The 15,858-nt window shown below is 36.6% G+C and overlaps 1 protein-coding gene across 5 annotated transcripts in view; it reads left to right on the top strand.

Moving 5' to 3' along the window:
• Window positions 1-15,858, top strand: part of PLD1 (phospholipase D1) — a 201,844-nt gene that overhangs the window by 164,513 nt on the left and 21,473 nt on the right. For all 5 annotated transcript variants that reach the window (XM_008512881.2, XM_008512879.2, XM_070583129.1 and 2 more), the window contains 3 exons: window positions 1,864-1,977; window positions 4,443-4,492; window positions 15,271-15,405. In XM_008512881.2, the coding sequence (XP_008511103.1) occupies window positions 1,864-1,977; window positions 4,443-4,492; window positions 15,271-15,405 (299 nt within the window). The remainder of the gene's footprint in view (window positions 1-1,863; window positions 1,978-4,442; window positions 4,493-15,270; window positions 15,406-15,858) is intronic.

The raw sequence follows: 15,858 nt of genomic DNA, 5'->3' as shown, positions 1-15,858 counted from the left end.
ACTGCCCTGGAAGAAGTGGGATTCCGCAAGGTGGAGATGAGCATTCTAGGCACAGAGGGCTGATGAGCCAACCTGCCACAGGAGGCGGGGTGCACATCTGAGCAAAGGGCAGTGGTCGCCTGTCACTGGAGTAGGGGTCTGGGAGGATCATACTGAAGGTGATTCTGGAAAGGCAGTTGAGGCCAGATGGTATCAATTTTTTTTTCCTCCCCAAAGCCCCAGTACATAGTATATCCTAGTTGTAAGTCATTCTAGTTCTATGTGGGGTGCTGCCACATAGTATGGCTTGACAAGCCGTGTGTAGGTCTGCACCCAGGATCCAAACCAATGAACCTCAGGCTGCCAAAGCAGAGTGCATGAACTTAATTAACCACCCGGCCACGGGGCCAGCCCCCAGTGATGTCAATTTTTAAGTGTCTGGTTTAATTCGTTTGGACTTTTAAATCCTGGCTGTGGGGAAATAGCTTAGATGTTCTTTCTGTTCTGCTTTTCCACTATCTGGTTTGCCATTTAGTGATGTGAGCCACTTACCCTTATCAAACAGAGATCTTCAACAGTTTACATGTAAAAAAAAAATTTTTTCCCAACTCAAACTGCGTTTGCCATCTAGTGATGACTGCATGCCATTACAACCACCGCTGCAGATTCCTTGTCCTCAGCACGGCGGTTAAGCGCACAGGCCTCCAGACTCCACTCTGTGGGCCGTCCCTCTGCCCTGAACCTTACTTTCCACGTGCACTGAGACGTACATTGGCATTCAGAGACATCAGTAATGAAATCTGACCCCTCAGAGAATAGTAATAATATTCACCAGAAAGAAAAATGTAGTTGTTTAGAGGAAAATGAGCTTTAGAAAATAAATGTTATGAAAAGTTGAAGTAGGATCAGATTTGAAAATTAACCAGTAGCAGCACCTTTGCATGAATATAGACTCTCAGATATGCGAGTGCGATTCCCTGACCACAGTGGAGCCAGTCGTTTCCAGGCTCTCTCTTCTTCCTGCGTATCTTGTAAACAGAGACAAGGACTTTAACAGCTTTGCCTCCAAATAGGCGATCACTGTTTGAACATAGTTTTCCACATTCTCACTTTCTGAATGCAGATCAAAGTAAGGAGCAGCACTTTCTTCTTCTATTTGTTACATCATTGAGTAGTAAAGGCAACTCAAAGGCTTTTCTTCCAAAGGCTGTTGTTATTAAGTTGGGAGAGTGAGCCAAGAAATACTATATTATATATGCAGAGGACTTGAAAATCAACGTCAGCTGCTCCGAATTCTTGAGAGTCCAGGGGAACATTTTGCAGCTGAACCAGACTTTCCAGAGCAGAATCGGAGTTTCTAAATAATGATGATCTTTGCATTGCAACATATACTGGGTCCAGTATGTCTTTTTGCCCCTTAGATCTAGGCTATGGAAATTCATTTACTCAACAATTATTAACTGAATGCCTGCTCTTCTCCAGGCTCTGAGCCGAGTACTGTGGATACAGCTTGTTATACCTAAAACTATTATGATAACATCTTTTTTAAAACTGTGTTACAATCCCCCTCCCCCCACCTCCAGAGGATTCAAGCAAAGCTTTCTTACAGTGAGTTTTGTCCTAGGAAGGATTATGCTGTAGAGAGACAGTGGGTACAACACCCACTATACTGCCAAGTTCGGCTTACTTTTCGGGTTGTTATGAACTATTTGGATAACAGCTTCTGGCCTCAAATCCAGCAGCGCCCCCCAAGCCCTGAAATGCGATAGAAGGTATTATAGGAACCCGTTCACTCAATCTCTAAAACCATGTGAACTGCTTGGCTGTCACGTTAAGCTGATCTCTATCTTTTTTGGTGAATCTCTCTGCATCTGACTTTTGCAGGGAAGGCCAGAGGTACCGGGTGTATGTTGTGATACCCCTTCTGCCAGGGTTTGAAGGAGACATTTCAACGGGTGGAGGAAACGCTCTACAGGCAATCATGCACTTCAACTACAGGTGCCAAAGTTCTCAAATCGTCTGTTTTCAGCTTTCAGTCGGTCGTGCATGTAAGCTGGTGAAAGGAATGGAAATGTGTCTCCTCATCTATTCAGTGGAGCATTAAACAGATGAACACTTTTCTTTGTTTTACTTTTTAATCTTAGCCTATTTAGTAGTTGATAAAATTCAAATAGAGACTAAAATCATAAATGGTGGGCCTAGGACACATGGCAACTATAAAAGAACTAAAATATTATTCTCTCTTATATAATCATTGCCTATTGTATATATATCTAAAGTCATTATCTCCATTTATTAGATATATATGTGTATATATTGACATGTATACAATATGTATGAGTAAAAAAGAGACTAATCTTTTAGTTCTTTAGTATATATACTTATATATACATATGTTCTAAAAAATATATACATATATATCTTATATATATACATTTATCTTATGTATATATACATATATAGTATTTTTAATATATATGCATGCATATCTTTTAAACAAATACATATATATATCTTTTAAACTAATATATATGTACGTATATATCTTAAATATATATATAATCAGGACTATACATATAATATTGACTTAAAAATTATCTTTACACTGCCAAAGAGTTATTGAGCTTTCCATATTCTTTGCAGTAAGTAGAGAAAAAAAAATTAAACGCTTAAAATGCACGTTTGTTTATGATTCTTTGGGTAGCCAGTCCTTCAACAAGGTTGGTAAAATGGCCTCTGCTAGCATATGAAGCATGAAGGTTCTCTCCTACCTTCTGGAATTTTAGTTCTGTTTTCTCGGTTAAAATTTTAGGGAAAATGGTAAGTCCCAGTCTTGATATTCTAAAAAGCAGAGTTCCCATATTCACTCAAAAAGGTGCATGAAGCTCAGACTTGGCCAGTAGAGCATTAGGAGGAGGGTTGAGAGGTACTAGCTAGTGGGAGGGTAGAGAGGTGGGGTGGGAAGCGATGGAAGGGCCTCCCTGACGTTGGCTCTGGGTCACTCAGTGGAAAAGAGAGTGGGAGTGAAGAGGTACGTGGACAGGCCTGGGCATGAATCCAGCTCCCAGTTAGAGGCTCTGTGACCTGAGATACAAAAGATCCCTACTCAGGAGACACTCTTACTAAGTCAAGGCAAGGACTAGACCCTGGATAGCCTCTTTTAATAGCCCTTGTTTTTCTGAACCACCTGTAGTTTCCCACCTTTCTGATGAAACCCTTTAGTGGGGGAGGAATAAATGAGAACTTACCCAGAACCCCCGGTGTGTAAAGCAGAGCCTTGGTCAAATTGGGGGTGGGGGCTTAGATGGCCTCCTGCTTTAGTCCCCTCCTAGAGACACCCCCTGCAGGATCTGAGGGTCTGCCAGGCACAGTTTGAGTGCACCATTTGTAGAAATCTTTTTTTTTTTTCAATCCTCTTGTTCCTTACTGACTTTTGAAGCTTGTGTCTGTCTATCTGCCACGGTTTCAAGTAAAGATGTTTTGCTTCCTCTGGGGTAATTTTGCCTGATTACAGTATGAGAGAACTTCAGCTGTGCTCTGGTCCATACATTGGATTGAAGACTTGCCCATTTCTAATATTATCTGATTTATAATATGAAAAACAAAACTTTTCAAGTATTTAAGGCACTGACATATGTTTAATTGGATTTTATGCACTTCATTTGCCATTCTAATATTATTTTTGGAATATTGTCAATTGTAATTATTTTCTATGACTGTTTTCTTGGGTTTGAACCAGCTGAATGAAATAACATGCTTGGCTTTTGTTCAGCAACCAAAACTGTAACTTTTTATTATGCAAAAACATCTCTATTTGCTGGCATCGTCTTTAATAACATCAGCATTTCCTGGCATAACTGTATTTTTAATTACTTTCATAAAGCAAGCAGATGGAGCATAAAATTTTTTGTCGGTCTTTATAATTCATTGACTATTATCAGTCTTGAGAAACAAAATCATTAGCAGAATCAGTTATTTGAGACTGTATTTTTCATGTCTAAGGGGTTTGCCGACTTTATAGAGATAGCCCAGGTATAATAGTTTCTTTAATTTCAAAATTACCCTGCTGAGTATTTGCCCTTTTCACCTCTGGAAGTAATGTGATTCTGTCAGTGTTCTTACCTATCGAGGCATTCCACATTTATCTTTACTGTCACCAAATTTTCTAAGAGGGAAAGTTAATTTATAACCCATCTTTTAAAAATAGCATCTCTTTCTGAAATCCAACATCAATTTTATAACTTTCCCATTTACCCAACTCAAAACAACTACCTTCTCCCATCAGTAACATTACAAGTGATATTCGTGTGGTTTTTTAGCTTTTAAAAAATCTATGTAGCATCTTCTCATAAAAACACTTGTTCTGTTTTCACTTGGATTAAGACTGTACCCCACAAATATTGCAATTGGAATTGGTTCCTTTGAAACCTCCATAATTGTTTCTTTCCCTTATGTGTGTCCAGAACGATGTGCAGAGGAGAAAATTCCATCCTTGGACAGTTAAAAGCAGAACGTAAGTAACTACTTTTTTTTTCCTCCATGGTTGTTTTTGATGACATATCAGTAATCATTAATGTTTTCACAGTGTGATTATAGAACACTAGACTCAAAAGGTAGTGCAAAAACTTCTTAATAGAGACAAGTTACTTATTCTCATTAAATTGCCCAAACCAATGTTCAAATGAAGACGCCACGACTTGAGGTGCATGGGTGATTAAAAAATGAGAGTGCTTTTATAATATATTTTTATTTATAATAATTGTTTTGATAGTAAGTAGGATTTGTAAGGCACTTTGCAAGGACCCTACATGTGTCTTCTCATGTGATCCTTCACCGCAGTCCTGGGAAGGGAGCAGCACAGGTATTGTCCCTGCTTTAAAGATGAGGACATAAATACTACAAGGTCAAGAGGTATTTATGTGGCTTCTATGTGTGCAGAAGTCCCAGGGTTCTCACAACAATGTCTTATTTTTGGGAAGAAAACAGATTATCTAATCGTTTTGCCACTGTAGCACTTGACTAAATCTTTGAGGGTATTATACTGGAGGTAAATAAATAAGAAAAAACCACAGTAACACCTTTCACTTCTGCCATTCTTCAAAGGTACTTTCTCAAATATCTTCTTAATTGATCCTTCTATATAGTTCTTAGCTACAATATATTATAACTGTGGGTTTACTTACCTATAACTCCATGAACTGACTCTAAGTTCAGCACGTAGTAGGTGCTCAATAATGTTCTATACTCCATAAAATAGGTGTGGAAGGTTTCACAGGACAGCTGGATTCAGAATCCAAGTTGTCTGACCAGTTCAGACAGTTCAGATTGGGTCCAGATTTCGGAAACTTGGAGGGCCACATTAAAAAGACTAGATCTTATCCAGAAGAAGACAAGGTAAGGTTGATGGAATCCTCTGATTCCTGGAGTGAACTCATCAAAGTGGTGTTTATATGAAGATTCACTTGTTGTTGGTAAGCAAAGTAGAGAGGGACTGGTGGCAGGTGAGAGAAAATGGTGCATTGGTAATGGAAAGAAAGGTTATATATGAATAAGACTGTGAAGGAAGACTTGAGAGCATGTGGGAGCAGAAGAGTAAGGGAAGTATCAGATAATCCTGAGTGTCAATCCAACTGACCAGGAGAATGGAGCTGCCACAGGGAGGTCTGGAAAAGTCAGGAGGAGCCATCACAGTCATATGATGCCATGTGGTATGGCCTTCAGAAATACTGTAAACCTCAGTTGAGTTTTTTGAAGATTCTTTTTTACACTGCTAATCTTCTAAATGGAGTGTCCTGGATGATGTAATAGAAAGTGGGGAGAAAATATTAATCATTCCATGTATGTATATTTTTCACTTAACATGAAGAATTAGGACATCAACAGGTATGGCAATAGTATGGATCTCCAAAAATCCACTCCCACGTAAAAGCAACAAAAACACTGACAAAAATTGTCAAAATCAACTTTTTAAGAAGTCTGGAAGTTATACAAAGGCTTGTAACAATCTGAAGAGTGTTTATTCAAAAAGACAGCAAAATCTTGGTAAAAGCAACAAGCCTTATGGCATTTTAATTCGCCATATACCCATCCCCCTCTCCTCAGTTGCACAGTAGTCTTCAAAGCCAGCTCCTCAGCACTGTGAAAACCAGCAGCCTAGCAGTCACTAGAGGGAGCTAGATGGACTTCAAGCTTCTGTGCTCTGACAATTCTTAGTGAATTGTCATAATTTGACTTGTATGATGGTTTAAAAGACTTTAAAACAGCTGGTTTAACTATGTTCAAAGAGCTAATATCTAAACAATATCTAAATAACTGAAGTATAAAAACAATGTCTCCTCAAATAAAGAATATAAAAAATAGAATTCTTTAAAAAGTTTCTATAAATTTTTTTTTAAAAAAGGAATCAAATATAAATTCTGGAGTTGACAAGTATAATAAATGAAATATACATTAGAGGGGCTCAGTAGCATATTGGAGCAGGCAGAAGAATCCAGAAACTTGAAGATACATCAATTGAGATTATCCAGTCTGAGGAACAGAAAGAAAAAAGAATGATGAAAAACGAACAGAGCCTCAGAGACCTGTGAAACACCATCAAGCATACCAACATATGCATAATGGGAGTCCCAGGAGAGGAGAGAGAGAAAAGTGCAGATAGAATATTTAAAGAAATACCAATTGAAAACTTCCAAATTTGATGAAAAGCATGAATCTACACATCCAAGAAGCTCAACAAAATCTAAGTAGGATAAACTTAAAGAGATCCATACCAAAACACATCATAATCAAAATATTGAAAGACAAAGACAAGATAAAGACAAAAGAGAACCTTGAAAGCAGCAGGAGAGAAGCAAATCATCAAGTACAAGGGATCCTAGTTAAGATTAACAGCCAGTTTTTCATCAGAAACCATGAAGTTCAGAATGCAATGTGATGACGTATTTAAAGTGAACAACTTTACTACTAGTGAAAGAAAAGACTGTCAACCAAGAATCCTGTATCAGGCAAAACTATCCTTCAAAAATGAAGGAGAAGTTAAGGCATTCCCAGATAAAGAAAAACTGAGAGAATTTATTGCTAGCAGACCTGCCCTACAAGAAATGCTAAAGGGAGTCCTTCAGACAGAAATTAAAGGTTACAGGATGGTAACTTGAGTCTTCATGAAGAAATAGAGTGCCAATAATGATTACTACACAGGTAAATAAAAAAGACAGCATAGATATATTTTCTGTTTGTAACTTTTTTCTCCAATCTAAATGAAAAGACAGCTGCATAAAGCAATAATTATAAATCTGTGTTAATGAGTATATAATTTTTAAAGATCTATTTTGTATGATGATAATAGCCTAAGAGAGGAAGAAGGGAATGGAGTTATGTAAGGGAAAAGTTTTAGCATACTATTGAAATTAAGTCGGTATTAATCCAAACTAGATTGTTATAAATTAAGATATTAATTATAATCCCCAGGAAAACCACTAAGAAAATAACTTTTAAAATATAGTAAAAGAAACAACAAGGGAATTAAAATGATACATTAAAAATATTTAACACAAAAGATGGCAGATATGGAGAAATTGAAGAACAAAAAAAGGTGTAACACATGGAAAACAAACAGCAAAATGGCAGCAATAAGTGCTTCCTGACCAGTAATTAGAAAAGATATAAGTGGATCAAACTCTCCAATTAAATGCAGAGATTGATAGAATGAATTAAAAAAAATATGACCCAACGATATGCTATCTAGAAGCGACTCTAGATTCAAGACACAAATAGACTGAAAGTAGAAGGATGAAAAAATATATACTATGCAAACAATAAGAAAAAAAATAGCTAGAGTGGCTATACCAATATTAGATAAAATAGACCTTAAGTCAGAAATTTTGGTGAGAAGATATTATGTAATGATAAAAAATTTAACCTATCAAGAAGATATAAAATTAAACATATATATACCTAACAGCAGATCCCAAAGTACGTGAAGCAAAAACTGACAGGACCAAGGAGAGAAATAGACAATTCTAATTCAAAAAGAATAGTTGGGGTCCTTTTTTTTTTCAAGATTGGCACCTGAGCTAACATCTGTTGCCAATCTCTTTTTCTTCTTCTCCTCCCAAAACCCCCCATCCATAATTGTGTATTCTAGTTGTAGGTTCTTCTAGTTGAGCTATGTGGGATGCCACCTCAGCATGGCTTCATGATGCTAGGTCTGTACCCAGGGATCTGAACAGGTGAAACCCTGGCCACCAAAGCAGAGCATGCAAACTTAACCGCTCGGCCATGGGGCCGGCCCCTGGTTACAGTCTTTAATACCCCGTGTTCAATAATGTATAGTACAGCTAGACAAAAGACCAGCACTGAAACTGAAGACTTCAGACTATAAACCAACCTGACTGACAGGACAACTATGAAAGACTCCACCTAATAACAGCAGAATAGACATTCTCAAGTACATATGGAACATTCTCCAGGACAGACCATATGGTAGGCCATAAAATAAGTCTCAATAAATTTAAAGAGATTAAAATCATATAAAGATGGCCACCATGGAATGAAGTTATAGATCAATAATAAAAGGAAATTTTAGAAATTCACAAACAGATAGAAATTAAAAAACACATTCCTAAATAACCAAAGAACCAAAGAAGGTACTGCAAGGGATATTAGAAAATATTTGAGATGAATTCAAATGAAAACAACATATCAAAATTTATGAGACATATCTAAAGCAATGCTCAGAGGGAAATTTATAGCTTAAACACCTATATTAAAAAAAAAGGAATCCCACAACTAGAAGGACCTGCAACTAAGATATACAACTGTGTACGGGGGGTTTGGGGAGATAAAGCAGAAAAAAGAAAAAGATTGGCAACAGTTGTTAGCCCAGGTGCCAATCCTTAAAAAAAAAAAAAAAGGAAGATCTCAAATCAATAACCAAATTCTACACCTTAAGAACCTATAAGAGGAAGAGTGAATTAAACTCAAAGAAAGCAGAATGAAGGAAATAATAGAGATTAAAGGGGAAATAAATGAGAGAAGAGAAAAACAATAAAATAATGAAAACAAGTTGATTCTTTGAAAAGATCAACAAAATTGACAAACCTTTAGCTAGACTGACCAAGTAAAAAATAGAGAAAACTCAAATTACCAAAAAAGGAGTATATTAGAATACTATGAACAGTTATATGCCAACAAATTAGTTAACCTAGGCAAGATGGGAAAATTCCTAGAAAGACATAAACTACCAAAACTCACTCAAGAATAAATTGAAACTCCGAATAGATTTATAACTGGTAAAGAAATTGATTTAGTAATTAACAATGTTTCTACAAAGAAAAGCCCAGACTCAGATGGCTTTGTTGGTGAATTCCACCATCCACAGAAGAATGAACCACAATTCTTTACAAATCTTTCCCCAAAAAAATATAGGAGGAGAGAATACTTCCTGACTCATTCTATGAGACCAGTATTACCCTGATACCAAAACCAAAGCCATCATAAGAAAAGAAAGCTACAGACCAATGTTCCTTGTGAATATAGACACAAAATTGCTCAGTGAAATACCAGTAAACTGAATCCAATAATATATAAAGGATTATACACCATGACAAAATGAGATTTATCCCAGGAATGTGTGGTTAGTTTAACATCTGAAAATCAATCAACATAATACACCATGTTAATAGAATACAGGACAAAGGCCACATGGTCATATTATTAGACACAGGAAATGCATTTGACAAAATCCAAAACCCTTTCATGATAAAAATACTCGACAAAGTAGGAATAGAAAGGAATTTCCACAACCTCATAAAGGGCATCTATAATTAACCACAGCTAGCATCATATTTAATAGTGAAAGACTGAAAGCGTTCTCCCTATGATCAGTAACAAAGTGAGGATGTCCACTCTTGTCAGCATTGCACTCGAGGTTTTGGTCAAGACAAGTAGGCAAGAAAAAGAAATAAAAGATAAAAAAGAGAGGAGCAAAACCATCTCTTTTACAGATGTCATGATCTTGTCTATAGAAAATCCTAAGGAATTCACACACATACACACACTAATAGAAAGAATGTATGAGTCCGGCAGTGTTGCAAGATACAAGATCAATATACAAAAATCAATTGTATTTCTATACACTAGCAATAAGTAAGTTGAAATGAAATTAAGGGAACAATTTCATTTACAATAGCATCAAAAGAGTAAAATAGGAATAAACAACAAAAGTAGTGCAAGATTTTTACACTAAAAATTATAAAATATCATTGAAAGAAATTAAAGAGGACCTAAATAAATGGAAAGACATCCCGTTTTCATGGGTTGGAAGACTTAACGTTGTTAAGATGACAGTACCCCCCAAACCGATCACCATATTCAACATAGTTCCTATCAAACTCCCAGCTGCCTTTTAGCAGAAATTGATAAGCCAATCCTAAAATTCATGTGGAATCACAGGCATTTAGAATAGCCAAAGCAATCTTGAAAAAGAAGAACAAATTGGAGGACTCACATTCCCAATTTCAAAACTTACTACAAACTTACAATAATAAAGAGAATGTGGTACTGATATAAGGTTAGACGTACAGATCAAACAAATAGAACTGAGAATCCAGAAATAAACTCTTAAGATTATGGTCAACTGAATTTCAACAAAAGTTCCAAGACAATTCAATGGAGAAAGAATAATCTTTTCAACAAATGGTGATGGAATATCTAGATATCCACATGCAAAAGAATGAAGTTGGACCCCCGCCTCACACCATACAAAAATAAATCAAAATGAATCAAAGACCTAAATGTAAGAGCTGAAACTATAAAACCCTCAGAAAAAAAATAGGCATAAATCATTATGACCTTATATTAAGCAATAGTTTCCTGGATTTTACACCAAAAACAAAAATATAAAACTAGATAAATTGGATTTCACCAAATATGAAAGCTTTTGTGCTCTGATGGACACTATACAGGAAGTAGAAAAAGTGACAGAATGGGAGAAATGTTTGCAAATCATATATCTGTTATGGAATTTGTATCCTGAATATATAAAGAACATTGAAAAATCAACAATAAAAAGAATAATCCAATTTAAGAATGGGCTAAGGATCTAAATAGACATCTCTCCAAAGAAGATATACAATGGCCAATAAGCACAGGAAAAGATGCTCAACATCATTAGTCATTAGGGAAATTCAAATAAAAACCACAAGGTACAACTTCATACCCACTACGATGGCTATAATTTAAAAAATAAGATATTGAGGAGTATTTGGAGATATTGGAACCCTCATGCATTGCTGTTGGGAATTCAAAATGGGGCAGGCTCTTCAGAAAGCAGTTTGGTAGTTCCTCAAAAGTTAAACATAGAATTACCATATAACCCAGCAATTCTGCTCCATAGTATATACCCAAGGGAATTGAAAACATATCCACACAAAAACTTGCACATGAATGTTTATAGCAGCCTTATTCATAATAACCAGAAGTTAAACAACACAAATATCCATTAACTGATGAATGTAGTAACAAAATGTGTACATCCATACAATGGGATGTTATTTTGATATAAAAAACAATGTACTGATAGATGCTACACCATGGATGAACCCTGAAAATATGCTAAGTGAAAAGAAGCCAGACACAAAAGGGCACATATTGTATAATTCCATTTTTATGAAATGTTTTTAATAGGTAAATCCGTAAGACAGGAAAATAGATTAGCCATTGCCAGGCTCTGGGGAGAGAGTGGAATGGGGAGTGACTCCTGAGGGGTATAGCGTTTCTTTTGGGGATAATAAAAATATCTGAAAATTAGAGAGTGGTGGTGATTATATAGCTTTGTAAATACACTTTTTAAAAAAAACATTAAATTGTATACTGTAAAGGAGTGAATTTTATGGTATATGGATTTTTAAATGATTTGGAAGCTCTAAAAATAATGAATTAAGGGGACCGGCCTCGTGGCTGAGTGGTTAAAGTTTCATGCACTCCTCTTCAGCGGCCCAGGTTCACACGTTCAGATCCCAGGTGCGGACCTACTCCACTCATCAGCCATGCTGTGGAGGCATCCCGCATATAAAGTAGAGGAAGACAGGCACAGATGTTAGCTCAGGGCTAATCTTCCTCACACACACACACAATGAATTGAGGTTTTAGTACATTTGTATAATTTTAAATTAATAATTAAATTAAATTAAATTAAATATATATATATAGGTGTTGGGTGTTCAGTCATTTTGCACAATGATCTGCTCAGTCTAAAACACTTTAGACAGGAGACAAGTACATCAGCAATAATAAGTGCTTTCAATAGTTGGCTAATTGCATCCAGGACAAGTAAGATTTTCTAGAGCATTATCCCTATCTCTACTTTCTAAAATGAAGATGATAGTGAATGAGTAAGTCTCTAAAAGATATGTTGATAAAACAAAATCAGAAAAGCCATTCAGTGCTGTTAGTGGCTAGAAAAAATGCAAAGGCGAGGGCATAGGGGAATAAAAAGTCAGAACAAGCCTATTATTTCGTTCTCAACCATAGAAATGCCCTGAGCTTATAATGAAGCATATCCTTTGGCTCTGGATCCTTTTCCTGTCTTTGCCTATTCAGGGGAAAAATTGGATTTTAACACAAGAAGTAATTTCTATGTTAAGCCCTCTTATGAAAAGATTTCCACGTACCCTGGGAACAAGTCAAAATCAGACATCTCGGGGGGAAATGTTCATATTCTAAACAAGGAAGAGCAGATTAATTACGTGATGCCCGCTTTTGAGGTATGATGTTGTATTGTTGGTTTTGTTTTTGTAACTGTGTGCTGGGTTTTAAATACATGAGCTAGCTAATCTCTAATTGGATAGAGAACTGTAGTATTCTCCTGTTTCCATTCTTTAGAAATAGCCGAACTGCTGCTATGAATATGTTAAAATTCCCAAAAAGAAAACCAGCAGCTATTAGTGTATAATTATCTTGATACTCCAATCTTCAGGGGTTTAGTGTTTAATTTAAAGCATTTCTTTATCATTTTTATAACTTTTGTGAATTGTGGCATTTTAGCAGCCAATTTAGTATAATATACCACAAGGTCTAGAGGTATTCAATCAGGATTAGAAATGTACATGTACAAAGTGCTACCAGTTTTTAAGTAACAAAAGCCTGTAGCAAGTGCTTTCACATAATTTCCTTATAAACATCAAGAGTCTATGGTATTGAATTTCTCATCTTTTGGGGTATAATATGCACTAATGTTCACAAGAGATTTATCCTTAGGGGCCTATATAAACCTCAAGATTCTCAAGGCATATAATTTGGAAACCTCCATTCATTCATCCACTCATTTGTTAACTTCTTTTAGCACTATGCAAGGACTGAGGATACAAAGATGGATAAGACGTCCACCAAAGTAGGAGAAATGGAGGATTAAAGAAGTGTTTGTAAAATAATATATTAGGCATCATATTGGAAATATTTTCCAGGAATTTTATGGGCATGAAGGGCTTAGAAGAGGAAATGCTCCTCTCTCCTGGATCAGAGAAGACTTTAAAGAGGAAACAGTGCTTTCGATGAGCCTCGTTCCAGTATAACATTAACAAATGGGGAAGAAATTGATTTGAAAAAAATCTCATTTAGGTGAAACTTTTTAGCACTGCTTCTTTTACACATGGTGTATTGGTACACCAGCACATCAACTCTTGGCAGACACGGCTACCAGGTCACTCATATATATAAGGTAAGGGTTATCTGCCAGCGGGGGAATTTCTGTACATAAACTATGGATGAATTTCTTTCCACGATACCCAAATGTAATAGACACACTGAATAATATCGACAGTAACATAGAAAACATCAGTAAAATAGAAAACAGAAATTTCAGTAAATAGAACATGAACTACTGTTGGTTCCATTAGTATGCTTCAGATTCTCGCAAAGAAAAAAAATGATTTATGTTCTCTTTCTATTAGAATTCATGATGTTTTGGTTCCACTTCATTTATTCTTGGTGTCCGACTTTGCTTGTCCAGGACAACTGCTGTGTTGGAGAGGGACCATAAAATCTTGTGACTAACACTCGTGCCGGGGTGATGATAATGGGTTGGCTTGGTATGGAATGCGTTTCTTCTTATCACATGAATGACCCTCACATGATGAGAGGCATTTAAAATACATTTTAAAGTACAGACCCAGTATTGCTTGCTCTGAAGAAAATTCTCCAAAGTCAGATTGGGTCAAGATTTTTTCATTTCCTACTTTTAATGATTTAGAAGGAGGGGTGTTATTTAATTGCCAACATGTTTATTTACCCAGAGTCTATAAAACTTAACTGCTGCTTTGTGCTGGATATGCTGCAAACCATGCATACATCTGTTCGTCTGGGCACACATCTTGCATCTGATTTAAACCACAGCTAAGTGTCAACCAAGATAGATGCAAATGTCACACTGAAGTCTTGGGGTATCTACCCTGGCTCTGCTGTAATTATCACTCTTCAGTAGTTACTCACCAAATCCTTGAAATAAAACGTTCATATGTGAATAAATTTTTCGATTGCCTCAGCAAAGCAATTTCATGGAAAGCACTTCCATATGATTTTTTTTTAAATGCAGGAGCCAGGCTGGTAGTGTAGTGGTTAAGTTCACGTGCTCCGCTTCAGTGGCCCAGGGTTCATGGGTTTGGATCCTGGGTGTGGACCTATGCACCACTAATTAAGCCATGCTGTGGCAGCATCTCACATACAAAATAGAGGAAGATTGGCCCAGATGTTAGCTCAGTGACAATCTTCCTCAAGCAAAAAGAGGAAGATTGGCATCAGATGTTAGCTCAGGGCCAATCTTCCTCACCAAAACAAAAAAGAAAAGAAAAATGTATATCCAGGGGCCAGCCCCATGGCTTAGCAGTTACGTTCAACACACTCAGCTTTGGTGGCCCGGGTTCAGTTCCCCAGCATGGCCCTATATCACTTGTTGGCAGCCATGCTGTGGCAGCAACTCACATACAAAATAGAGGAACATTGGCACAGATGTTAGCTCAGGGTGAATCTTCCTCAGCAAAACCAAAAAAAAAAAAAAAAAAGATACATTCATCCATATTAACAGTAGAAAACTCTTCAGATAGCAAAAATAGATCCTAGGGGAATTCTTAAATTATACACACACAGACACACACACACACACACACACACACGTTATTTACAATCTATTTTTAGCAACCTGCTTAAGTAATATATTATTTGGAAAAGCAGTAAATTCAATGTGTCTTTATTGAGCTTGGTCATATTAACTTTAGTAACTTCTTTTTCAATTTGCAGTTGGCAATCAGTGGATAAATTACATATCATTCTGTGGTCTTAGAACACACGCAGAGCTTGAAGGAAACCTAGTCACTGAGCTTATCTATGTCCACAGCAAGTTGCTAATTGCTGATGACAACACTGTCATTATCGGTAAGTACGTGGTCTATCGTGTTCCTTGCTAGTTGATGTACCTCATGCAAAAATCTTTCTTTCTATTCCTCCCAAGCTGCCTTTGCAGCTCAGAGGGACAGTAACACAATATCTAAAACATTTCTGAAGCAATCTTTTTGGCTTATGTCCATCCTTTCTAATCTCTGTTTTTATCTATGAAGAAACAGAGGCACAGAGCAATTAAGCGGCCATTGTGCAAATGACAGTATCCAGAGGCAGCAGTTTAATCCAGTAGTGCCTGTTCTCATTAATTCTTTATTGTTCCTTTATTTTTATTTTGAACCCAAGTAGCTAGATTTTGAGGATTGGAGGGGGAGAAGTGGAGAGGGAAAATGTGTCTCAAATGAGTACCCGGTGGTAAGTTGTATGGCTTGCACTGCAGCCACCCAACCATCACCACGGATCTGAAGTTACGCAAGAATCAGAATTGGA

Source organism: Equus przewalskii, chromosome 18 (assembly GCF_037783145.1).
Source record: "Equus przewalskii isolate Varuska chromosome 18, EquPr2, whole genome shotgun sequence".
In the NCBI taxonomy this organism is placed as follows: domain Eukaryota; kingdom Metazoa; phylum Chordata; class Mammalia; order Perissodactyla; family Equidae; genus Equus; species Equus przewalskii.
This window is presented reverse-complemented; position numbering and strand designations above follow the sequence as displayed.